This window comes from Paroedura picta, chromosome 13 (assembly GCF_049243985.1).
Source record: "Paroedura picta isolate Pp20150507F chromosome 13, Ppicta_v3.0, whole genome shotgun sequence".
Classification (NCBI taxonomy): domain Eukaryota; kingdom Metazoa; phylum Chordata; class Lepidosauria; order Squamata; family Gekkonidae; genus Paroedura; species Paroedura picta.
The window spans coordinates 22,638,670-22,664,823 of record NC_135381.1 but is presented as its reverse complement, the minus strand read 5'-3'; the positions used below and the strand labels follow the sequence as shown (position 1 = coordinate 22,664,823).

Below are 26,154 nucleotides of genomic sequence, written 5' to 3'. Positions count from 1 at the left end.
ACCAGTGATATTTTAGACTTTATGCACAGTAGTATTTCCTTGTTTGTGACTTTTGCTGTCCATGGAACCTGCAGAAGCCTTCTCCAATACCAGAGTTCAACTGTATCGATTCTTCTCTTGACTGATTTTTTTCGTCGTCCAGCTTTCACAGCCATAAGAGGCTACTGGAAATATGATAGATCTAACTAATCTACCTTTGGCAGTCAGGCTTATGTCCTTGCTTTTTCATGTTTGATTCAAGCTCATCATTGCTGACTGACCCAGAGCAATTCGACATTTTACTTCTGTATTGTAGTCACCACACACATCTATTTGTGATCCAAGAAAAATGAATTCTTGAATGCATTTGATCTCTTCATCATCCATTGTTATTGTGACCTCTGTTTTTTTTTTTTGCAGTGGTCAGTACTTTTTTTCATTTTTAAGAAAAGACCATTTTTAAGAAAAGACTTTAAGAAAAGACCAAATTTCTTGCTTACTTCATTGACCTTTGTAATCAGGTCTCCCTTAGTTTCTGACAGGAGGGTATGGTCATCAGCATACTGAAGATTATTTATATTCCTTCCTCCAATCTTCATTCCAGTGTTCGATTCTTTGAGTTCAACCTCTCTCATAATGATCTCAGCATACAAGTTAAACAGGAAGGGGGAAATAATACAACCTTCTCACATTCCTTTCTCTATTTTGAACCAATCAGTATCATAAAATGGTGTGTGTGCAATGGCTTCTTGCTTTGTATAGAACAACTGCATCAGCTTGATCAAATGTACTGGCACCCCCAAATTTTTCATGGCTTCCCACAATTTGTTGTGATTTACACAATCAAAATATTTCTTATAGTCAATAAAGCAGCTGAGACTTCCTTCTGGTATTCCTGTGGCTTTTCCAAATCCGGAGCAGGTTTGCTATGTGGCCACAAGTACCATGCCCCTTTCACCATTGGCAGCATCAGCACCTGAGGTTCCTGCTGGATTTGCTCCAGGCATCTCATAAATTCCAGGCCTACTTGCTGAAGGTCTTCACTCCTCCCCAGTTATTTGCTGGATACCTTCTGGTCTGAGGGGCACCGTATCAAAATCATTTGAGAGATGTACCACAGGATTTTCTTGGCAAATTTATTTTACAAGGTAGGTTGCCAGGTCTTTCCTTAACCATCCCCATTTACCTGGGCTTGGGACCGGCATGCTCAGGTGTGCATGGCTGGGTTAAATTAAACATTTACCAAATTTCAAAGCAGAATTCTCCAGCCTTGGAAACCCTCTTGTCAGTTTCAAATGAGTCATGTCAGTTTCAAGAGGCCTAGGCATTCTGTACATATTAAATAGTTGTGCTGGACTTGCAAACTCTCCTAGATTGGCTATCTTGTGACTTTGCTTTGAGATCAGTCCTTTTAAGCTTTTAAGCTGAATGTGCAAATGGACAAACCGGTGTCACAGGCAGAAGCTTTGTAACCCTGGCAGCCCCCCTATGTATGAAAGTCATTGCTAGACATGCTGTTGTTATCAAGGTAGTCAACAGGCTTGTCAAAATCAGGCTAGAGACATTACAAAGCTAGATTCTCTACCACCTCACATCCCAGCATACAAACTAATCTCTGCGTTGGAAAAACGCAGCAGGTGAGGCACCCTCAATGTTAAGGTGTCGGGGATGCATGTCCTTGTTGTGTCTGTCTTCGCCATGACACTGCAAACGCACTCCTGTTTCTTTTTCACGGGTGTTGTAAATTGATCAAGCTCCAGTTGTCTTGTGCAGCATTTTAATGGGAGAACAACTTTGGGTCTTACGGTGAGGGAGGCCAAAGGCTGAGCTGTTTGTTTGGCAGGTGACTGATAAAGTTGTCTTTCTAGAACTGCTGCTGTCTGTTTCTAGTTATATCTTGGCAAACACAAAACTAGTGCTGATTGAAGTCCCCTTTGCACCCAGAGGTGCAAAGGCTGAAAGGCTGGAAAACCTTCACATCTTGTCACAAATGGCTTAGCCATTTGGATTGTGGGCACACTACAGGCAAGGCAAAATGCCTGTGTGTGTGTGTGGGTGTGGGTGTAGGGGTGTGTGTGTATCTAATGTGTTGGTACCTTAGTCTGTGCCTCTCCCTTCTCAGTCTGCCTCCTTGCTTTGAAAGGGGAACCTCCATGCTGTAAGGGGATCTGCCCACAGCTGCCTCTTCAAGCATTTTAAGAGGCAGAATGACATGGGAAGTAAAAACAACTAGGAGAATTTTGTTTCACTAAAAATAGCAGCCAGAGAGACCCTGTGACTTGCCATTTCTTCTTATCGAGGGCTGGCAGGTCCTTGAAGCAGCTTGTGATACTCTGGGAAGCAAATGACATGCTCATTCCACTTAGCCCCTCCCAGAATTGGAGGGTGGTGGCACAAGAGCACTTTCTTCAGCCCAGCCTAGGGAAAACAGGGAGAGGTGGAATTTAAAGAAGTGGGAAAGGGGCATCTGGTCAAACCCAGGATTAACTCAGAACTTCCTCTCAAGGGTGTTGGGAATCCTTGACCAAGAATAGCTTCAAAGCTCAGATCCCATGCAGGGATTCAGGGGTTTCCAAACCTGCTCTTCAGGTTAAGGTAGGTGAAATCCAAGGAAGGAGCGAAGGGAAGAATTGTGCCAGATACGAAGCGTTGTGCCAGATACAATGATTTGGTTGAGCAAATGCAATATTGGAAATCAAAGGGCAGGCATAGACAAGTACAGAGCGGGAGAAGCCCCAGTACGGCCAACTGGGGTATGGGTGGGGGACCTCACCTCAAGCCTTGCCCCCTCCCTCCTTTTATGCCTCAAAGGAACTAGATCTGTGTAGCTTCACATCCTTTTTGGGGGGGGGGATGGGACAGGAAAAAGGATGGTGAATTTGGGGGGAGCCCCCCTCCTCATGGTATTTTTATCCCACCTCATAAAAATGCAAGACAGATCCATTCTGTAAGGTTGTTTATTCCTTGCATTCTTGCTTTTTTGGAGACTGATCAGAAGCAAACTAGCCTGACCTGCAGAAATTCTGCAGAAGCCTTCCATTTTCAGTATCGGTTGCTGAGGGCTCTAGGCCAAGTTGCTTTTGAAGCAGTTAAAGAAAATGTCAACCCTGCAACTCATATTCTTTGAAACTAAGTTTAGCACAGTCATTGTTGCCCTGATCTGATAGACAGAAGAACCCCAATAGCAATAATTTTTATTTCTCTAAATTTGCTTAGAAGAGATTTGGGGTTGTCAACAGAGAAAACGCCTAGATGGGTTTATGTGCCCAGATGTGGAAATTACAATGCCAAAAATAGTCTTTCCTTATAATCAAACATCTAAGATGTGCCATAAGTGCTCTCGCTTCTGTTATTTTGCACCTCCCTGATTTAAAGAGTTTTCCTTAAAATCTGGAGGAAGGGTGATTTAAATCATTGGACAAGTGAGTGGCAACCTCATCATATTTTGGAACGTGAGGGAGGAAGGAATAAGGAAAAAGGGGGAGGATGGTTGCAGATGAATACAGAATGCTAAATGTAGTACAGATAATTAAAAGATGGGACCTTTGATGGGTAATCTTATTTATATAACTGGAGTTAAGATTCTGTTCTATCTTCTGCTCAGAAATCCTGGGACATTGGCTTGGAATACCTTTTGTGGTAGGTGTGTGTGGGTGTGGGGGGGGGGTTCCCTCAAATTATTCTAAATCTGTTGTACATCATGATCCAACAAGTCTTGAACAGTCAGATCTTCTCATAGTACTGTGAAAAGCGTGCTAGAGATCTGTAAGAGAAGTCACAAAACTCTCACCGAACTGAGATTCCCAGATTCTTTTAGAGAAGCCATAATCATTGGAACTCCCCCCCCCAAACACACACACACAGTTTTTTCTCTGGTTTGGCATCCAAAATGGAGTGTTTCAGGGGAGGGGCATGTCTTTCTTCAGTATGTTCTTTTCTAAGACTTTACGATATTTTGGGGCAGATTGCAGTCTATGTGTGCTGTCATGCCAATTGGACAAGAAGGTGCATAGTTTCAAGAGCCTGAATTCTGCACAGTGCTACCAGACCAGAGGCTTTTTTGAGAGCTCAGTGAGTGGAAATATGGGAAGGTGGGGTTTCGGGAGGGAAGGGACCTCAGCAGGGAACAAACCCTAGAGCAGAGATAGCCAAACTGTGGCTCTCCAGATGCCTTTGGACTACAAGTACCATGACTGATTGCGCTACTATTAACTGGTGGCACTGTTGAGGCTTAATGTGTGGAATGCACCAGTGAAGCTTTTCTTAGCATGGAGGTAATGCTAATGTCTGCAGATCTGTAATGTCTGTAACGCTAATGATTTGCTGCAGATCAAGCTGATATTAAAGGGACAACTGGAGGGACCAGTGTAGAAGCTGATACTCCTAATGTGATTTGTAGTGTATCTCTTCCCTTCTCATGCACACCCACCAAAGAAAACCTATCCAGGCATTTATAACGTATGTTACTGTAGAGAAGAAAACGGAAAAGCCATCTCTTAAAGTTGTGCCATGCTTTCTAGCCATTGTGAGATTTGAGAGCAGAAAAGGAGAATACATCCTTTGTTTGCAAATTTGATAATAACAAACATCCTAGGTGGAAATTGCACTTAAGGAAAGTCTTCCAAATTTTGGGCTCTGAAGAGTTGCTGCAGAAAACCTTGCTCCATATATATATAGAAGAGTTCACATTTTAAAAAGAGAAGTCAGTTCAAAGAAAGAGCACAGGGTTAGTGCTTTATGCTGCTCTGCCATTGTCTGTGTGCCAGAAATCACAATATATTTTGGAATGTGAATTAACTGCTGCCTGGCCAGACAGCTCCAGAAGGGAAATGTGTCGAGCTAATTATATACTGTCTGTGACATTGTACCTGGGTCAGGCTATTAGGGGTCTGACTTTCATAAGGCAAATTTTAGAAATGAAGTGGAGAGACTGTAGGGGGTTGCGATTGGGTAGGAAAGACATGACATCACCTGGGAACACAGCCTTTTTGCCATCACCAGATGCTGTTAAAGGGACAGTGCTTCCCAACAAGTTGGGCAAGCCCTGACAAAGTATGTGTGTGAATGTATGAAACATATACAACCTGAGGCCATAGAAGCATAATCATATGCCTGGAACTGCACCTCATGTCACGTGCCTAATTCCTGCTCACTTTGAAATCCCTTTCTCTTCTGAAATTGGTGCTCAGCATGTGTAACTGAATGCAGCTCCTTCCTTTGTTTGTTCTTGCTTTAACTTCCTTTCTGTCTTCCTGTTCTCAGATTTTAGACTGAAAACAGCTGCAACCAACTATCTCATCCCAAGTTCAGGGAGTTAAACTCAAAATTCCATTAAATATCACTACCATCCCCTTACAGTCACATTGTCCCAAATAAAATAAATTGCAAGAAATGTGAATATGCAAGTTAAACAAGGTTAGCATGCATAGTGAGATTAAAAAAAAAAACCTATGTCTTTGTTGAGTCCAGGGTATGTCATCGTTTTGAGTGTTGTAATAACTTGCATTTCTGCAATCTCTCTTTCTAGCCTGTTCTTGAAGTTCCTTTGCAATAAAACAGCTACTTTCAGGTCCCCTATTGAACGTCCTGGAAGGTTGAAGTGTTTCCTTACAGATTTTTCAGTTCTGTGGTTTTTGATGGACCTGTATCCATTAAGTCTTTGGCAGAGGTTTTGACCTGTTTGCCCTATGTAGAGAACAGAGGGGCATTGTTGGCATTTGATGGCATATACAATAGAAGATGAGCAAGTGAATAAGCCTTTGATGGTCTAGGTTAGCGATCCCCAACCTGTGGGCCGCGGACCACATGTGGTCCTTCGACTAATTGGAGGTGGGCCCCGAAGGACGCCTTCTCCCCCCCCCCGGCCCTTTACTTCATCCCCCCCAGCCCTTTACAACACACTTCATTGTTGTGGCGTGTCTGTATCTTATTTTGAAGGGATGTTTAAACATTACCATAGCGATCAGAGAGCGTTAGGGCAGTGGTTGAGAATAGAGGAGTAAACTACCCCCCCCCACTGGGCCTCAGTAAAAGACGTTGAGTGGTCACCGGTGAGTGGTCCCCGGCGTTGAGTGGTCCCCGTTGATAAAAAGGTTGGGGACCACTGGTCTAGGTGACGTTGTTAGGTCCAGTAATTGTGGCATTGGAGTGTATATGGCAGCAAAGTTGGCATCTGGGTTTGTTTCACACTCTAGTACCAGTGCCCATGTTCACATTAGATGCTGGCAACCCAGGACGTCCAATTGTCTCAGTCATAAACACTATCACCGCGGGGGTATCAGGCTGTATGGATTCTGTTCTAAGGCCCTATGCCATCAAGACTTCTAGTTATGTTAGAGACACCACAGACTTTCTGAGGAAAATACAGTCTTTGAACAACCTTCCAGAGAATACCATTTTAGCCACCATGGATGTGGAATCTCTGTATACCAACATCCTACACAAAGATGGATTACAAGCCGTTAGGAATGCAATTTCCCATAGCTGACTCAGCTACCAAACTGTGCCAGTTTGTTCTCACCCATAACCACTTCAGATTTGGGGATGACTTGTTACTTCAGATCAATGGCACAGCCATGGGCACCCGCATGGTGCCTCAATACATGAACATCTTCATGGCACACTGGAGCAACGCTTCCTGAATGTTCACCCACTCACACCTCTCGTATACCTGCGATTCATTGATGACATTTTTATCGCCTGGACACATGGTAAAGAAGCCCTGGATACTTTCCAACAGGCGTACAATGACTTTCACCCCATTATCAACCTGACAAGGAACCAGTCTACGCAAGAAATACATTTTCTGGACACTACTGTAAAAAATAAACAATGGATACCTAGAGACCACCTTATACCAAAAGCCTACTGACTGCCAAACATACCTACGTGTCTCTAGTGACCATCCTAAGCATACCAAACAATCCATTGTATACAACTAAGGCCCCACGTTAAAACCGCATCAGAATTAATTTTTGCTTTATATAACCACTGTCATGATGGAAGTTCATAGTCTGACGAAGAGTGCTTGCACTCGAAAGCTGACACCTTGAAAAATCTTTCTTGGTCTTCTTGGTCTTACTGGACTCTGATTTTATTGTGTGAGATCAGTCAAAAGAGGTGGCCATCAAATTATTAATATACCTGCCTAAAATTAATAATAAAACACACACACCATATGGTCTCGCTTTCACACATTATTTGACAGGCAGGTGAGAAATCATGATGGGGAAGGAGGACAAGCCTTTCTCACCCAAAATCACAACTCAAAAGGTATCGTTCTCTTTAGGAAAAAAAAATCTCATTACTTCCTAGGAAGTATTTGGCATTTAAGAGGAATATGATCTTAGTTTTGGAAACCACTAATTTTGGCTACATCTCAAGTTGTATCTCCAAAATTAGAGCTTGCCAAAAAAAGTCATACCAAAAAAAGTCATTCAGAAATTTAGAACTCAACAATGAGCCATTAAAAAAAAAACTGATGTTAGCCAGGTTCCAGCTCTCATGAACTGTACTCTGTTACCCAGATTCACAGAGCTGTTATGTTTTGTGTTACTGGGTTATCACACTGGGCGCTGGTGTGTAGTAATGCAGGTTTAGGACTCGAGAGACCCTTCTCTGTTACGTTTTTGACAAATTGAGCACTATTTCCCTCACAAGAGAAGATAGAGGAGAAATAGGAGTTAAGCAGTTCAGCCCTCTCTTCATCATCTGTTATAATTTCACTTTCTTGTCCTCGCAGTGGTCCTATGGTGTCCCTATTATTTTTCTTGCTTGAAATATAACTAAAGAAGTCTTTTTTGTTATGTTTAGCACTTCTTGCTAGCCTAAGTTCATATTGAGCTTTTCTTACACTTTCCCTACAATTATTGGTTATTTGTTTATACTCATCCTTGGTAATAAGGCCTTCCTTTCATTTCCTAAATGACTCTTTTTTATTCCTTTTGACAACTGCTTGTGGAGCCATCTTGGCTCCTTTCATCTTTTCTTTTTAAGGGAATTGTTTGTGATTGAGCCTTTAGTATTTCACTTTTAAGAAACCCCCAGCCCTCTTGGATTCCCACCTCTTTTAAGTCTTTCTGACCACGGGACTCTAACCAACATACCTTTAAGTCTGTGAAAATCAGCTTTCCTGAAGTCCAGTCTATATGCCCGAATACGTAAAGATTTTCTCTTTCCCACAACTGAAAATTCCAAAAGCACATGGTCACTACTACCAAGTGTGCCCACTACTTCCATCACATCTACCAGTTTTTCCCTATTGATGAGAATCAAGTCTAAAATAGCAGACCCTCTTGTTCCCCTCTCTGCTTTCTGGGAAATGAAGGTGTCGGTACGACAAAAGAAATCAACGGAGTTTGTATTTTTAGCAGAGTTGGTCCTCCAACAGATATGTTTCCCCCCTTTTTGAAAATTGTGTAATTTAGTCTAGAAGTATTTTATTCAAGTCCTCTGACTGGCTTGGTGGTCTATAGCAGACCCCCACAATAATGCCACTTTCATTTACTACTCCTTTTATATTTAACCAAATACACTCAACTGAACTTTCATGCTTGGGTACCTATATTTCTTCACGTATAAAGATTCTTAACATATATTGCTACACCTCCCCCCTTCTTTTCTTGTCTGTCCCTTTTGAATAGATTGTACCCCTCAATTCTAGTATTCCAATTGTGAGTATTATCCCACCAAGTTTCTGTGATTCCTATTAGGTCATAGCCCCCTTCCTCTATTAGGACTACTAGTTCCTCCTGCTTGTTTCCCATACTCTGTGCATTAGTGTAGAGACATCGTAATCCATCCTTTGTGTGCCTCGTGGTTTTGGTTTTTGAACTTCCTTGTAAGCTAGTAGTTCCCTGCGTTTGTCCACTTCTCAATGTTCCACCATCGCAATGTTCATACAACATTCATAAGAGGAAGCCTTAGCATCATGGATGAAACCAATGTCTTAATTGTAGTTTATAGTAGTGGACACCAGGGGTAGTCAACCTGTGGTCCTCCAGATGTTCACGGACTACAATTCCCATGAGCCCCTGCCAGCATTTGCTGGCAGGGGCTCATGGGAATTGTAGTCCATGGACATCTGGAGGACCACAGGCTGACTACCCCTGGTGGACACAACCTTGGAAGATCCAAAATAGCAGAGGGTCTCCTGCTGTGCCATTTGCAGATGTGCAGAGGAGAGAATTGTAGCAAATGCAGCTCCTCTCATTCCTGTGTAACAAATTGCAGCTACCCAAATTTTTGCACAGCTATGAAATAGTAGTTCAGTCTTCATTATTGTCTGGTCACCATGTCTTTTCTTCCATCAAGATCTTCCAATTTTTTTTTGAAGGGAGGTGCACATTGCAAGGATTAACCAAGTTCCCGTGAGAACCTGCAGTTTTGAATTAGGGAGCAGCTGAATGGGAGTAGATGTTTAATTCCTTGTCTTCTGGCTCTGCTCAAATTCTCCCCCTCCTCTAGTTCTAGATGTGCATTTTGTGCCAGAGCTGATGGGAGACATTTCCACAAAAAATACTTTGCTCTTTTTTAATTCTATGGATAGAGATTTCTGACTTTGGTAGGGGAAGCAAACCAAAGGCAAAGAACAGTAGTGAGATTTTCCTCCCCCAGATCTCTGTGAAATTTGCCCCAAAAGATCCCAAGTTGGATTTCTCTTATTGTTGGTGCAACAGAAATGATACTTAAAAATAAAGGGGGGGGGGAAGGAAAGCAATGTCCATCTACTACTTAGTGAATGTCCACATTTATTTGGGCAAGTGTAATTTTGTGTATGCGTGTATAACAAAACACATCCATCCTTTTAAGATGCTTTGTTAAATATTTGGGGAGGGGGGTGGAGATGTGTGGCATCTACTGTCTTCTCTCCAGTCCCCATTTCCTGTGCAGTAAGAGGCTTCATTCTGGCTTTCCCGTGAAGTAAAGCCAGAGCCGCCCTCCCCTGCCGTGATGTCATTGACCACCTCTAGAGACCCAACAGGTAGCACCTGCTTCACCTGGGGCCGGGATAAATGCGGACACAGCAGGTCATCCGCGTCCTTTTTGAGCCTCTCCCCCCCCTCCCGCTCATTCCTTAAAGAAACCCTGTTCGTCTCTTCGTCTCCTCCACGCCCCCCCCCCTTGTGGTGTAACATCTCCCCATCTGGGGTGGGAGTAGGAAGATTGCCCCCACCTCCTCTTTGCGGGGGGGGGGGGCGGGCAGAGGCGCCTGTGCACGTAGGGCAGTCTGCCTGCCAGTAACATCTGGGGGGTGGGCTAAGGCTTCCCGGGGAAGGTGGGGAGGCGAGAGGGGAATTCTGGCAGCAGAGCGGAGGGGAGACGGCTTTTGTCTCTGGCCACTCTCCCAGCCCCGGGGAGGAGGAGAGGGAGAACCTACATCCTGCGGATGTCCAGGGCAGCCCCTTCTCTCTCCCTGGCCCCCTTTCTCCCGTCCTAGGCACGAAAAGGCTTCCAGCAGAAGTCCAGAAGACGAGCAGCCCTAAAAAAAAAAAAAAAAGGGGGGGGGGGGGCTTTGAGAATCTTTCCGCACCAGAAGCAGCAGCAGCAGCAGCAGCAGCCAGCCAGCCAGCCATCAAAATAGCCTTTGACTCTTTTATTTGTTCCCTCTGCCCCTCCCCTCTTCTTCCTTTTGCTTCTAGGTTGTTTGTTTTTTTAAACCCCTCTCCATCCCTCCCCTCACCCCACCCCCTTCATCCCCCCCCCCCTTCCTCCAAAAAAAAATATCTCCTCTTTCTGCCCGGTTTCTGGAAGATCAGCCGGAATCTCCACGAGGTCTCTTGGGGGGATTTTACAACCAAACTGGGATCTATGAGTGGGAAGGTGATCAAGCCAAAAGAAGAGAAAGATGTTTCGAAAGGTAAGAAGCCAGATGTGCTTGCAACCTGCCCACCCCACCCCTGTCCGCAGCCCACCTCCCTGCACACATCCCTTTTGTCTCAGCATCCACCTTCCTCCCAAATCTCCTTTGTCTTTTCTCATGCTCTTCCCTTGCTGACCTTTGGGAGTGTGTGTGTGTGTGTGGGGGGGGGGGTATTCTCGACTATTAAAATGGCCCTAATTACCACACATACCCCTCTCCCTGTGTAACCAACTTGGAAACATCTTGGATAAAGGTGCTTTGTTTTGGCAGGTGTTCCCACTGCCTTGAAATATAAACGAGGGGAGGGGAGGGGGGGTCTCATTCACTGCAGTGTCTTTCTAGCCCTGGCAGTTTTGAGGTTTTTCCTTGTGTATGTGTAGATAGCATGCATGTATCCCTTGCTACTGTGCTTTGGCACACATTTGGAGATTTCAAGGCACCAGGAGGTGTGGAAATAAATTCCACCATAAATCTCTTCATTGGTTTGTTGGCAGGAGACTCTGGCTTAAAAAAAAAAATTAAGACGGGTGGCGGAGAATGTGGCCAGCAATGTTCACCAGGCGTCACTTGGCCGAAGTAGGAAGTATTCTGTGTGTCAGCCACTGCTCCTTCCACTGGCTGGGTATCTAAGCTATGCAAGATTCCCAGAGGTTACAAGTGCTACAGAGGGAGGAGGGTTGTCCTGGGAGCCCCTTCATTTGGGTCAGCCTTCCCCTGGCAATGGCCTCTCCTGCCGGTCTGGTTTTTGAGTTTGAGTGGCACATCAATTCAGGCTTAATCTTCCAGCTGCTTTGGTGAAGCCACAGGAAAGGGCTGTCTCTGGTCTGAAGGTGGCCATGGCTGGACCCAGACTACAGTGCTCACCTTGGGAGAAGCACCTGGTCTGCAAAGAAGGGGGAAACAGGTGCAGAAGCGGGAGGCAGCTTGCAAGGTGCACACCTCGAAGTTGCATGCGTAAGCAGAGGTGCCTGTGATGCTGTGTGCTCCATCGGCTCCCCTCCCAAGCTATTTCCAAGCAATGGACTGGCTTCTAGTTGTATAAACTGGGTAACAATTACCATGGAGACGAAATGGGTGGTGGGGAGGAGGAAGGCTTGGAGAGGGAAAATTGCGAGTGGATTATTTCTCCTGTACTGCTTTGTAACACCAAATATTAGACAGCGGCTGTTGCTACACTGTGCTCGGGCTTGGGAGGAAGGCAGGCAGAACTGGGATGCTGGGTACCACAGGGAGTAAAGGATGCTTCCAAAATGTCCCTCCCTTTTCCTTCACAAGGCTGTGTAAGGCTTCCCTTTCACAGTCACATTACTAAATTTAGTATACACACATGTTGTGCCAAGCCCTGCCTAGTCACTGCAGAGCGAAAAAACACAAGGAAGCAAGTTGTGTCTCCAATTTTGATGGTGAAAATAAAACCCTCTATGCCTGTAAGCCCCCCCCCCTCCGGATTCTTTTCTTTCTTTTTTTCCAGTTAGAGATATGGAGCACAGTTCTTTAGCAGTTGGCAGGCACAGGGTCCTGCACCATGAGTGAGCTGGAACTGGCTGCTCAACCCCATCAGGGCCTTCTCACATTTCCATTCTGGATTCACTGCAATCAAGTCCAAATCCTTGGGAGTTTTAAGGTGCTTCTTTCCTGTTGGCTTGGGTGGACTGAGTGGTGGGAAAGGAGTCTGACCTCCCCCACACTTCATCTAAGCCAGCTGTCGAGGAGGCTATATGCTGCAGCGGATGGCTTTTTCCAGTTATAAGCAGGACCCTGTGCCATTTCAAAACAGAAACCAATACAGCAGTATGTGTAAAGGGGGAGGGGAGAGAATGGTTTTTTTTTTAAATAATAATAATCTTCCCATGTGACATTTTTTAGGAGGGAACCTTAATGTGTGTGTGTGGGGGGGAGACATTTATTCAAATGGCACCGACTGCTTCATGGTTTTTATTCAGTCCTGACACTTGTTCTCTGATAATACTTTCTTGCTGCAACTTCTTTGGTTCCTGAGAGGTCCTTCTCAGCTCATATGAAAAGCATTGTTCATTTGTGGGGGTCTCTTTGTGTGTGAAGTTTTCTGGCTCGATGTTCAGGTGTCGCGTTCATCTGGATTTTTTAAAATATTGTGTCCTTCTCAACAAATATCTTGAATTGATTTCAGTGTGGTAAATGATTTTCTCTGTGGTTGACTTAGATCAAACACAATTGTGCTTAGTGGGTTTAATACAACATTTACTCTGTTGGATGAGTAGCTGCTGTTTACCAAAACTGTATGAAAATAATCTATATAAGGAAGCTGTGCAAGTCACCGGGAGCCTGCTAAGGACTATGTTTTGCTGCATTGTACATTTTGCATTAATTTTGGTTGCAGTGTAGCAGAGAGGTAGAGATTATCTCATTTTTAGGCTTTTTCCTATTTTGTACTATCACGCTGGCAACTTACAATGCAGTCCCCTGAAGATGTACTCCGTTCTAATATCATTGGGTTCAACAAGCTTAACACTGCAGAGGATTTCACTGAAAAAAATGTACTTTCTTGTACCCCCCTCCCCAATCACTTGACTTTTAAAAATACCTTAACATGTGCTCATTAATAAACCAAGTCTTATAGAACTTTAAATGCAGGTTGCTCCATGTATGTTTTGGAGGAACACATCTTATTTGATTGCACATCATGTGATTTTGATATCCGTGTCATCCTGAGGGTTTTTGTCAATCTCAAGGCTTTGAGTGGACTTTCAGAAGCTTCCCATTCCAGCCGATGGTTTGGTTCCCTGCTGATGAGCTCCAGAAGTGCTGCTGTATCAGGGACCCCCAGGACCGTGCACAGACATTCATCCAATCTGAGTTTTGCCCCACTAGCAAACCTTCCGGCCTCTGTGCTGATCGTAAAAGCAGCACAGTGGAGTTAACCACAAGCCAAAGGGCGATTTCTGCAAACCTGAGGCAAGTCACAGGTATGCAGAAGAGCACTGTTTCCTCCCAGCCCTCTTAATGGGGAAGAAGTACAAGAAGAATCAAAAGAACTGACTATGTACAGTGCAATTGCACCACTCTGAAGGTGTGCAAAGAAGGGGCACTCAGAAAATGGACAGGCCTGCCCCTTTCCTCCAGCATCCCAAACAGCACCAGGCCCAAGACAACCCGCCACCTGACCCTGCAGACACTTCCTTGAGGTTCCATGACCTGCAGGTATCCTACCTCCAGGAATCAACCTTGACTGCCACAGGGGCTACTGTACATTCTTATTTTCCTCCCTGGCTCCTCCCCAGGTCTACATAATAAGATGTGCACTTGTGCATTTCCCACTGTTAATTCAGTTCCCAAGGCCACAGGGCCAGATGTGGATGAGGAGAGGATACTTGAGTCTTCGTTCCCTTATGCTTAAAACTGGGAACTTAAAATGGCCCAGAGGGTTCTGTTTGCACTGTTGGGGTGTTGCCAACTTAGAAGAAGAAGAGTTGGTTCTTATATGCCGCTTTTCCCTACCCAAAGGAGGCTCAAAGTGGCTTACAGTCGCCTTCCCATTCCTCTCCCCACAACAGACACCCTGTGGGGTGGGTGAGGCTGAGAGAGCGCTGATATCACTGCTCGGTTAGAAGAGTTTTATCAGTGCTGTGGCGAGCCCAGGTCACCCAGCTGGCTACATGTGGGGGAGCGCAGAATCGAACCCGGCATGCCAGATTAGAAGTCCGCACTCCTAACCACTACACCAAACTGGCTCTCAGTGGTGGGCAATGTGCTGCTGCTGCTTCCAACTGGCCCCCACCACTGCTCAAATGACATCTATGCATCTATATATATATTAGCAACATCTCTTTTTTTCTCCAACAGAAATCCTAGATGTCCCAGACATGCTCCTTACCTGTTGGGGGCTTGACATACACTGATGGAGTATGCAGAGGTTTCCCCATTAGGGAAAATGCCACTCCCCAAGACCTATTTCAGGCTGAGAAAACACTGTGGGGGAGAGGCTTAAGGACCCTCTTCCTGTGTGCAGCAATTCTCAGCTGATGAGGGTTGCCAGCCTCCAGGTGGTATCTGGAGATCTCTCGCTATTATAGCTCATCTCCAGACATCCCAGATCAGTTCTCCTAGAGGAAACAGCTGCTTTGAAGGGTGTAGTTATAGCCTGCTGAGGTCTCTCCTTTCCCCAAACTCTGCCCTCCCCAGGCTCCACCCGTCAAATCTCCAGTTATTTCCCACCCCAGAGCTGGCAACCCTAAGCCCAACTGGGTCTCATAAATGCCTGACAGTCCTCATGGTGGGCCTGAATGGCCACAGGTCTCTGTATTGTGTCATTAGGCTGAGGTAGCCTTCCTGTGACACTTTTGCTGCATGCTCTCCTTTGCCTTTTGTGCCAGAATTCTGGCTCTATGAGACCTGAAGCATCCCCCTCACAGATATGGGCCAAACTGGTCATGGCCATGAGGATGCGGCTGCCATTTAAAAATAATTTTAAAGAGGCATAAGATTGGGCCCACTGCATGACACTCTTGTTTCCACATCCATGCACATTTTCAAATATTTTTAATACAGGTATGGGGGAGCAGTACAGCTATGAACAGGGCTGGATTTACATGAAAAGAGGCCCTAGGCTATTCCACTTACGTGGCCCTTTCACCTCCCATTTTTAAGTTTGTAAATGACATGAGAGATAATAAAATACATCATTACTGTGATATATATCAATATGTTAAATGAAACATGTTGTGATTGGTACTAACCTTTATAAAACATGTGGAATATAGGCCCCTCTTGATCTTGAGGCCCTAGGCTGAAGCCTAGTTAGCCTACAGGAAAATCCGGCCTTTTCTATGAAGCCATTTCAGCATTGGGGGAGAGGGTGGGACAAGAACCTCTCAGTCCTCTGCTGAGGACTGGGCCTTCCGGGAATTCTCAAATAACTTTCAAGTGGCGGCCAAAAGGATGCTGTCATTTCTAGTTTGGCCTTGAGTGTAGACAGAATTACAGCTTGAAAAGGCATTGCTGGAGTGACAGAGAGAAATGCAGGTGGCACCTGCTTCCCTTCAGTGAACAGCAAAGGGAGACTTGGTGGGAGGCAGTGGGACATTCCCCCTCCCTCTGCTAGTTAAAGCATGAAAGCCAACCCTGGGACTAGGGCTGAGAGCTCTCATTGCTCTGACTTAGGTGAAGACACACTACTTCTGACATTCGTAAACCAAGGTTAGATGTCATTCATGACTTCTTTTGCCCCGCTGGACTCTTGTATGCTGGATAACTAGCAGCTGTACATCTGCAACTATTCCACTTGAAGGGACCCAGGGTGAATCTGTATCGCTATATGTGCAATGGTTCACTTAGACATCATGGGTTGCCCTTATTGATAATGGACTGCCCTTGGCTCCACTTGGAATGAGCTCAACCAAAATGAGCTTTTTTGGGTTGGGTGTGGATTAGGCCCGAATTAGCTAATTTTAAACTCAGGCCCATTCTGAGATCCAGGTCCTCTTTCTCTAAATCAGTGGTTCTCAACCTGGGGGTTGGGACCCCTTTGGGGGTAGAATGACCCTTTCACAGGGGTCACGGCAGGGCAAGCAGCTCGGCCCGGGGGGGTGCCATCCACACAACAGCCTTGTGGAGTAGATCGAGATAGAGTGTTCGTCTGTCTGGAGACCTGGAAAAGAGTGAGATCAGCATGGTGTGACAAGAGGCAGAACTGAACTGATAAACCCCGGAAAAAAGCCAATTGGTATCATGAACAATGGATCTTCATGTCATTGGTCAGTTCAATGTTCTCATTGTTAATTGTGACTTTGGTGCTACTGCCGTAGTTGTCATGATCTTGGTCTTTTTGATATTTAGGTATAGTCCCATCTTTTTACTTTCTTCTTTTAGTCTCCTTATAAGGCTCTTCTGATCATGCTGCGATTCAGCAAGGAGTGTTGTATCATCTGCATAGCGGAGATTATTGATGTTACAACCTCCAATTTTGACTCCAACCATAAATTCTTCCAGATTAAGCTTCCGCATAATTACCTCTGCATAAAGGTTAAAAAGAAAGGGTGATAAGATACACCCTTGTCTCACAACTTGGCTGACCTTGAACCAATCAGTGTCTCCATATATTGTTCGTACTATGGCCTCCTGGTTGGTGTACAATGAATTGATGAGGTGGGTTAAGTGGGACGACACTCCCAATTCATGTAAGGCATCCCATAGCTTCTTGTGATCAACACAGTCGAATGCTTTAGAATAATCAATAAAGCACAGATAGATGGCCTTTTGATATTCATGTGTTTTTTCAAGAATCCAGTGCAAATTTGCAATGTGGTCTTGGGTGCCACGACCATGTTGAAAACTAGCCTGAACATCTGGTAGCTGAGCATTAATGGTTGATTTGAGACAATTCTGGATGATCTTCAATAAGATTTTACTTGCATGGGAGATCAGGGCTATAGTTTCACAGTTTCAGCAGCTGTGAGCATCACCTTTCTTTAATGGATAAAAATCGACCTTTTCCAGTCTATTGGCCATGTTCCAGTCTCCTAGACTTTTTGGCATAATGCTGCGATTGCTGCTGGTGGAACAGATCTGAGTAGTTCCTCTGGAATGTTATCTATGTCAGGAGCCTTATTATTTGGGAGCTGTTTCAGAGCCCAGATCACTTCTTCTTCCAGTATAGGCGGTTCGAATTCATGTCGGGTGTTTTTGGCTGGTGACTGAAGCACCTTGGTGTTTACATATAATTCTTCTGCATATTGTCGCCATCAATCCTTGATGTTGGCTTGGTCGGTCAAGTCTTTTCCATTCTTGTCTTTGATGGTCACTTTACGAGCAGTGAAGATGCTCCGAACTTGTTTCACCTGAGCAAAGAGGCTTCTGGTGTGGCCTCTAGTACATGCCTCTTCCAGTTGCTTGCATGGTTGTGCCCAATACGCTTCCTTATCTTGTCTTAAGTTAAAAATCTGCATTTAGCCTCCTGAATTCATCTCTCATGCCAGCAGCTTTTGCTGCTCTTCGTTTTTCAGCAATTTTGATGTTGTCAGATGTTGCATCAATTGCATCTTCTTTCTGGCTTTTTGTATGGTATATGTTCTAAAGCAGCTTCTATGACACTAGACTGAAATTCTTGCCACAATTCCTCAGGTAGCTTCTCAGTAGTATCAAGCAGTTCAAATTTGTTCTTCACTTCTATGGCATACGTTGGCGGAATCTTGGTTGCTGCTGATCCTCTTTCACTCTGCTAACCTTCTTCATTCAGAAGTTCTTGAGCTCCGAGGGTCTTGTGCTGGCTGTGTGAACTTTTCCAGGCTGGGCTTCATCTGGAATCTGTGTAAAAGTAAAAAATCCCATTGGGCTAGTCCAAGCCACAGGAAGAATTTAAAGCTGTTCTTTGGGTTTGAAGCATAAAGACTGGTCTTTACCCGCTACTTGATGTGGCTTTCTCTCCTTCCCCTCCACTGTACAACTGTTAAACCAGTATCAGGGCAATCCATATGTGAATAGAATTCTTGCAACTTTTGCACAGCAGAAGCTTTTTGCATCTTCTGCAAATTGCTTAGGATCATTGTCTTCTTGCTGCCTTGCTGGTCCCAAGATAATAAATATTTGTACAACATCATTATAGTGCCTCAATGGGTAAAGCAAAGAGACAAGACTCCCCCCCCCCTTCATGCATGGCTAAAGAGATCCAGCAGTGCATGAATTTCAGTGCAAGGAACTTCAGAGGGAAAGGCTGATACTTCCAAAAGCATTGCAGCCATAGCTGTGTTCTTTGAACTTCAGACATCACAGGCAGGCTTAGAGCATGGTGATAAGCCTACATTATCAATTTATGGGATGGCCGTACCAGGCAAAAGGGCAGAATATCAAGTTTCCATTTCAATTAGGACTCTCCCTTCCCCTCTGTAAATCTCTTGCACATTTTTCCAGGGCAATGGAGTAGTTTTTAACATGTGAAGCAAAGTCCCTTGACTGATTTGGAAAGAACACTGTGGCTGAAATCACCAAGATACCCCCAGAATTCACCTGGCCAAGCCAAATTCTAGGCTAAGCAAAACCTGAACTTACATCTTGTGTGTGCACACACATACAACATGTATAATCAGGTTTCATAGAATCATAGTTTCCCGCCATTATGGGGATGCTTGGTCAGCTTATGCTAATGGTACATTAACAAATTACACTTTTGTACCAACTGGTTATCCATAAGCAGCAAGCCGTGCTTCTGCTCAGATTGGCTAGTTGAGCATAAATCTTCTCAACAAGGCAATGCTGTCTGCTCCAAAGCATCCCAATCAGAGGGGATTGCCTGTATTAAATGTCCAGGAAGTGAAGCAATGCCTTTAACAGGCAACTAATCAATTAATTGCTGCAATGAATTAAATGCTTCTAGTTTTAAAGAAGAAGCACAGTTGACAACTCATGTCTGCTCAATGGGAAAACTCCCTTTGATTGGTCACAGAACCAGGATCCAGAATGTTGATTGCAAAATAATACATTCTGTCAATTTTATTAATTATTTTTAACTTGAATATCAAGGGGTAACCCCCCCCCCCCCCCCCGGAAGTACATGAATTAAAATCCACTTGAGTCAAATGGCATCTCAGGCAATTTGCTGTATATATGCCTGTATATCTGTCAGTTGGAACTGGATTTTATAATAGCTTTGCTTCAAATTACTACAAGCTGCAACATTTCTCCATCTACCTACATTTGTCTAGGGAAATATCTCCAGAATCCCATTCCCATGTAACTGCCTGATGAGCTTATCTAGCTTTTTTATTTTAAAAAATCGGTATATTACATTATTTCCTGATTTCTATGATGAAGGAAGAGATCCATACATGTAATAAATAAAATCATTATACTTTGAATATTCCAAATTTCTATATACTGATTTTTTTAAAGTAGCAAGCATAATGGTTGGATCTTTTTACCTCTTCTGCTCAATTTTGTCCAGTTCTACTCCTCACTGCAGGTCTTTTCCAGTTGGTGAGTGTAGCCTCCTGTTCCCCCATTTTTATTCTCTCAATTCAAACAACAACAAAACCCCTATGGATTTAGTCATGTTCATACATAAAGTGTTAAACCAAGTGTATATCATGGATATATCTGACTGTATAACAAACAATTCTCAAGCAGGAGTTGTTTTATTAACTGAAAAAGAAAAGGAGTCTTTTAGGTAGCGAAAAGGTTCACCTTCTCTCTTTCACGTGTATAGAGATTGTTTCTATGGGAGGGGGCTCACCTGATTTCCTTCCTTACCCCATCTTTCATACTTTTTTTCTATGCTGGTCCTACAATCCCCAGTACAGCGTTTTCCCCCTTGTCCTATTTGCAGCAGCCGAAAATCTGGTGAGATGTATTGCTATGAATCATAAATTAAAGGCTTAGCTGTTACCCAAAGAGACAGACTTCTAATTCAGTGGTCCCCAACCTTTTTATCACCGGGGACCGGTCAACGCTTGACAATTTTACTGAAACATTCTTTAGGTTTCGAGAAACCCCCCCATAGGGCCCTATCATACAGAACATGATTTGGAAGCATAGTTGTGTACAGACTCACCTCGGTCCTCTTCCCCTTCCCACCCACTCCCGGCCCATCCTTGGCCATTTTGGGACCAGAGGGGTAGGTTGACACACACACACACACACACACACACACACACACAAATAAATTAACTCCCACCGATTCAGGAAACCCTTCCAGGGCCATCAAGAAGCCCCAGGGTGTCATGAACCCCTGGTTGAGAAAGCCTGCATTAGCCGGATCTGGGAGTATCCCTCACCTCTTAACTTGATCTCTGCAGAAAATATTCTGGACCCAAACAAGGAAGTACCCAGGCAAGACTATGCTGTATGTATGTGTGAGGATACGGGTTGTTGGTTCTGTGTTGGGAAAATCCTGCCGTGGATCCTGAGGAGGGTAGGCTCTGGGACAAGAGAAACCTCAGTGGGGTACAATCCTATGAAGACCATCCTCCAAAATAGCCATTTTCTCCTAGGGAACTGATGGCTCTACTGAGAAGGAACCCCTTGGGAAAACTAGGTATTATACAGTCCGTGAAAAATCCTAAACCTGTAGCTAATATTACAAGAAGAAGAGTTGTTTCTTATATGCTGCTTTTTCTTCACTGGCAGTCTTCAAGCAAAGGTTGGATACACACATTTCTTGGATGCTTTAGGATGCTTAGGGCTGATCCTGCGTTGAGCAGGGGGTTGGACTAGATGGACTGTATGGCCCCTTCCAACTCTATGATTCTAAGATTCTACCCAAAGGAGTCTCAAAGTGGCTCCCCACAACAGACACCCTGTGAGGGAGGTGAGGCTGAGAGAGCCCTGAGATTACTGCTCAGAACAACTTTATCAGTGCTGTGGCGAGCCCAGCTGGTGCATCTGGGGGAGCAGGGAATCAAGCAGGGAAAGCTTGCCAGATTGGAAGTCCGCACTCCTAACCACTACACCAAGTTGGCTCAGGGTTCAAGGAAACCATTGTAGTCTGGTAACATTCCTGGAAACAGGTTTTTGCATTCAATAGAATAAATCAAGGGATTAAACTTTTACTGGGCTATGTCAGTCCAGGCAGGGAGGGAAGAAAGTTGCATATTTAAGCTCCCCTCCCTCATAGAGCTACTACTCTTGCAAAGAGAAAAACAGCTTGTCAGAGTGGAAGTATTTAGCCTTGTTATCTCTGTGATAACAGAGATAACAAGAGCCTCTTGTGGCGCAGAGTGGTAAGGCAGCGATATGCCTTATGAATATGAATCTGTCTGCCCATGAGGTTGGGAGTTCAATCCCAGCAGCCGGCTCAAGGTTGACTCAGCCTTCCATCCTTCTGAGGTCGGTAAAATGAGTACCCAGCTTGCTGGGGGGTAAACGGTGATGACTGGGGAAGGCACTGGCAAACCACCCCGTATTGAGTCTGCCAAGAAAACGCTAGAGGGCGTCACCCCAAGGGTCAGACATGACTCGGTGCTTGCACAGGGGATACCTTTACCTTTACCTATCTCTGTGATGTGTCTTTGCCCCAGTACTTTGGGAGATTAGTTTAATGATGGAACAATCCAATATGCAAATTCTTTGCCCCCTCCACACTCACTCACACCTGCGGCCTGATACGATGCAGCCTAAGTCTTACTCCTGAAAATAATATAATTGCTAGGATTGTGTCACTTTCTCTCCCTACCCCATCCAGCCAGCAAATTCTGGCATTTGATGGTTCAGCTGAAGCATAATAAAGATTTCTACATATTTCTGTAAGCTGCCCTTGAGCCATCAGCCAATCCAAATGAAATTTAAGAAAGAGATGTCCACAGGGGCATTCACTCAGATGGGTGGAATTTGGTATATTTCAGAGCAAAGATGCCATCCTTTCAGACAGTTAACTTGTTGTTAACCAGTCCCTTGATTTCATCTGATTTTGCTGAAGCTGGCTTTCTGAAATCCTTGACTTGTCTTTCTAAGAAATGAGCAACAGTTTCATTGTGAAGAAAGCAGGTGGTGTGTGTTGGGCAGCAAGGGGGGGAGGGTGAGTGTGTGGGGGGGGCACCTCTCCATGCAGGGCTAAAAGCATTGCAGAAGCAGAATAAGGATGCTTGAAGTGTGGACCCATTCATGTTTGCCTTTGATCAAATTGATATGGCAAGTTTTTGCATGATTTCAAAAACCTGCTAAACCTGTTTGACCAGATGCCACAGTAGGTGGAGGGGGGAACCAAATGTGGGAGGAAGCATTGCTTCTCTTGAACCACTGTCAATGCTCTTAAAGCCTTTTGTCCATCTTTGGCCTGATGAGATTTACCCATTGCTTTATATAAATTGGAAGCTGGCATCATTAATTGTACTGGTGATTAAGGACTTCAAACAATAAGCTTGTTAAAAACACACCACAATGTATTTGTTGCTGCCACATCATATGCTAATTGGATTTCTGAGCCTTTTCTCATGTGCTGCAGTTTTTGATGGACAGGGAGGGGGCGAGGGAGAATATGTTCTGATATAAAGCAATCCCCAAGAGCAGTCCATTAATCTGTGAGTCATCTACCTTCATTTCTTGTATTTACACAGAATCTCGTGGTGCCATTTAACTTTCTTGCTGGTAGAACCACTCACTCTTGCTTTTGGTCAAACACACCCAAACCTCACCATTCTTTATTCATATCCATGATGTCTAAAAGGCACAAGAATGGTCAGCAATACATTCTTTAATGCAGGGGTAGTCAGCCTGTGGTCCTCCAGATGTTCATGGACTACAATTCCCATGAGCAAATGCTCACAGGGGCTCATGGGAATTGTAGTCCATGAACATCTGGAGGACCACAGGTTGACTACCCCTGCTTTAATGGATGGTTATCCCTATCTCGATCTTACTTGAACAGATGCTGACTTAATAAAGGTAAAGGTATCCCCTGTGCAAGCACCGGGTCATGTCTGACCCTTGGGGTGACGCCCTCTAGTGTTTTCATGGCAGACTCAATACGGGGTGGTTTGCCAGTGCCTTCCCCAGTCATTACTGTTTACCCCCCAGCAAGCTGGGTACTCATTTTACCGACCTCGGAAGGATGGAAGGCTGAGTCAACCTTGAGCCAGCGGCTGGGATTGAACTTCCAGCCTCATGGGCAAAGCTTTCAGACTGCATGTCTGCTGCCTTACCACTCTACACCACAAGAGGCTCTTGTTGACTTAATACTTCTTCTTATATACCAAGATGGAGGAAGTAACTCCCAACCTCATGGGCAGACAGCTTCAGACAGCATTTCTGCCGCTTACCACTCTGCGCCACAAGAGGCTCTGAAAGCAGAATAGGAACCAGTATTTTTCCAGATCACCCAAAACCGCATCATCCTGTCTAACGGCTGTAATTCTATCCAAGTATAAATCACAAAAGGTAAAAGGAACATGCCTTTAATGGGGTAGAAAATATTAATATTTCATGCACCCAGGCAGTGGTTCTCTGCTTGATATTTTGGAAGGGAGTGCTCTGTGATAAGAACTTATTCTGCCCAACAGGCATCGTGAGTCTTTCTCCAGTGCTGAGCAATGCCTGATTATGCGAGCGATCAGGAGAAGCAAACCATAAAAACAAACAAAGCCCAAACTTGACAGGAATAACTTTGATGCATGGTGAGCTTGCAAACTTATATTTATAAATTACTTGGCTTGAAACTCAACTATTAAAATTGGGGAGATAGCTGCAAAGCTGCATGTAAGCACTTGATAACAGGCTCTGTTGGTCTACATCAGGGATTTCCAACCAGGGTTCTAGGGAACCCTCAGGTTACACTGCCTTTCCCAGAAGTTTGGATGGCCACTGACTTCACTAGAAGTCACTGGAGCCCACTTCCCCTGTTGCTCTACAGCAGGGGTAGTCAACCTGTGGTCCTCCAGATGTCCATGGACTACAATTCCCATGATCCCCTACCAGCGTTTGCTGGCAGGGCTCGTGGGAATTGTAGTCCATAAACATCTGGAGGACCACAGGTTGACTACTCCTGCTCTACAGGACTACTCTATTTCTCTACGATGGAAAAACGATTAATTGAATGATTGACTTGCTCCTGCATCTTACTTCGGTGCTCAATTCTCTGAAGGGGCATGTCACCACTTGCAGGGTTTCTTGAAGCCTGAAAAATATTTCAGGGTTCCTCTATGGTCAAAAAGTTGAAAAAGGCTGGTCTACAACCACTAAGACAACAGTCTCCACATTGGGATAAATCTCATTTTTCCACGGAGCCAATTCTCGAAATGTGTGTGTACAGAACCTGTGAGGAAGGGCTGATTTTACAGTTCACAATCCTGCAGAAGCAGTATGCTGAAAACTGAAATGTGGAACAAAGGCTCAAAGAAGCCATTGTGTAGATCTGCTGGCCAATAGCGTTGGATCATAGTATTTTTACCATTTTAATTATGGAGGATTCATGTGCTCCATAACCCTCCCTACAATTGTCACTGAAGTTTCTGAGTGTGCTCAGTTTGTACAGAGTGATGCACTTTTATTGTTGTTGCCCCCAGCAGTTGCTTAGCATGTCCAGGATGGTGTAGGGATTAAGAGTAGCAGCTTCTAATCTGGAGAACTGGGTTTGATTCCCTACTCTGCCACTTGCAACCAGAACTTTCTCAGGCTCATCAACGTCACAGAGTGCAGAGAGACGAAGGGTAGGTAATTGTAAGTCAGTCAAGACGCCTTCAGGTAGTAAAAAGCAGGGGACAAAAATACGATTGAGCTGTCTCTAATGGTCATGTGTAGCACCAGTGGCCCAAGCAAAAGATGCGGTGAGGGGGACAGCATATAGTGCAATAGAGCACTCACCTGTTGTGCTTGTGACCTGCAGCATATGGCTGCCACTGCTGTGAAATAAGAAACAAAATGCAATAATCTCCCCCATTGATAATACAGGAATAGTCTTGAATCCCTCTTTAAATACAGTTATTTTATAGCTAGTCAAACTTGAAGTGAATTCCAGCTTTCATTGTCCCATGATAAAAGGAATCACATTTGCTGATCTTATCCCTCCGCTCCTGTATAATATTGACATTGACTTTTCATCATCCACCTCTTGATGCTTCTTGTAGTAGACGTTTTGGGGAAGCAATATAATGAATTAGAATCATAGAATGATAGAGTTGGAAGGTACCTCCAGGGTCATCTAGTCCACCCTCATGCACAATGCAGGAACTCACAAATATCTGCCCACCTACAGTGACCCCAGTTTCAGGCCCAAATGATCCCTACCCGCACCAAAAATCTCCAGAATCCAGCCTTGCCTGGAGGAAATTCAACTACCATCCCACAGTGGCAATTAGCAGTTCCCTGGGTATGCAAAGAAGGGCCACAAGAGACAAACACTAGTACACCCCTTCCTGCCCACCCACTCACAATCTGCCTAAGTTCATAAAATCAGCATTTCTGTCAGATGACTAACACTTGTCCTCTTGATGCCTGCCAGTCTTGGCTCAAAGGGAGTGGCCAGCAGATAAGAGGTTAGCTCAGGGATCTTATCAATCTCTCCCTGTCTATAGGGGAGTTCCCTGAGCTGATGAGGGGGCAGTGGTTCACCCTCTCCCGAAGAAATCATTGTTGGGTCTGCAGGACCTTGCCAGCGACCACCTGCATTCACATTTGGCATTCCTGGATTCACATTTGGCATTCCCGTGGCCTGGGGTTGGAGCAGAGGCACCAAATTTGCAGCATAGCTGCAGGAGCCTCTCCTCAAAAGTACCCCAAAGTTTCAAAAAAATTGGAGCATGGGGTCCAATTCTGTGGGCACCCAAAATGGGTGTCCCCATCCGACCTCCGTCGCTTCCAGTGGTGAGAAATTGTTTCCAATGATGAGAAAAAAAAGACAAGAACAGAGAATCTCT

At 44.7% G+C, this 26,154-nt stretch overlaps 1 protein-coding gene across 4 annotated transcripts in view; it reads left to right on the top strand.

Moving 5' to 3' along the window:
• The first annotated feature begins 2,394 nt into the window (after positions 1-2,394).
• FGF13 (fibroblast growth factor 13) overlaps positions 2,395-26,154 on the top strand; it is a 177,653-nt gene continuing 153,893 nt past the window's right edge. Inside the window, exons 1-2 of one of the 4 annotated variants that reach the window (XM_077307979.1) lie at positions 2,395-2,574; positions 10,620-10,837. In XM_077307979.1, coding sequence (XP_077164094.1) covers positions 10,789-10,837 — 49 coding nt within the window. In that variant the 5' untranslated portion in view covers positions 2,395-2,574; positions 10,620-10,788. The remainder of the gene's footprint in view (positions 2,575-10,619; positions 10,838-26,154) is intronic. The other 3 variants (XM_077307980.1, XM_077307984.1, XM_077307983.1) reach the window with 3 other exon arrangements.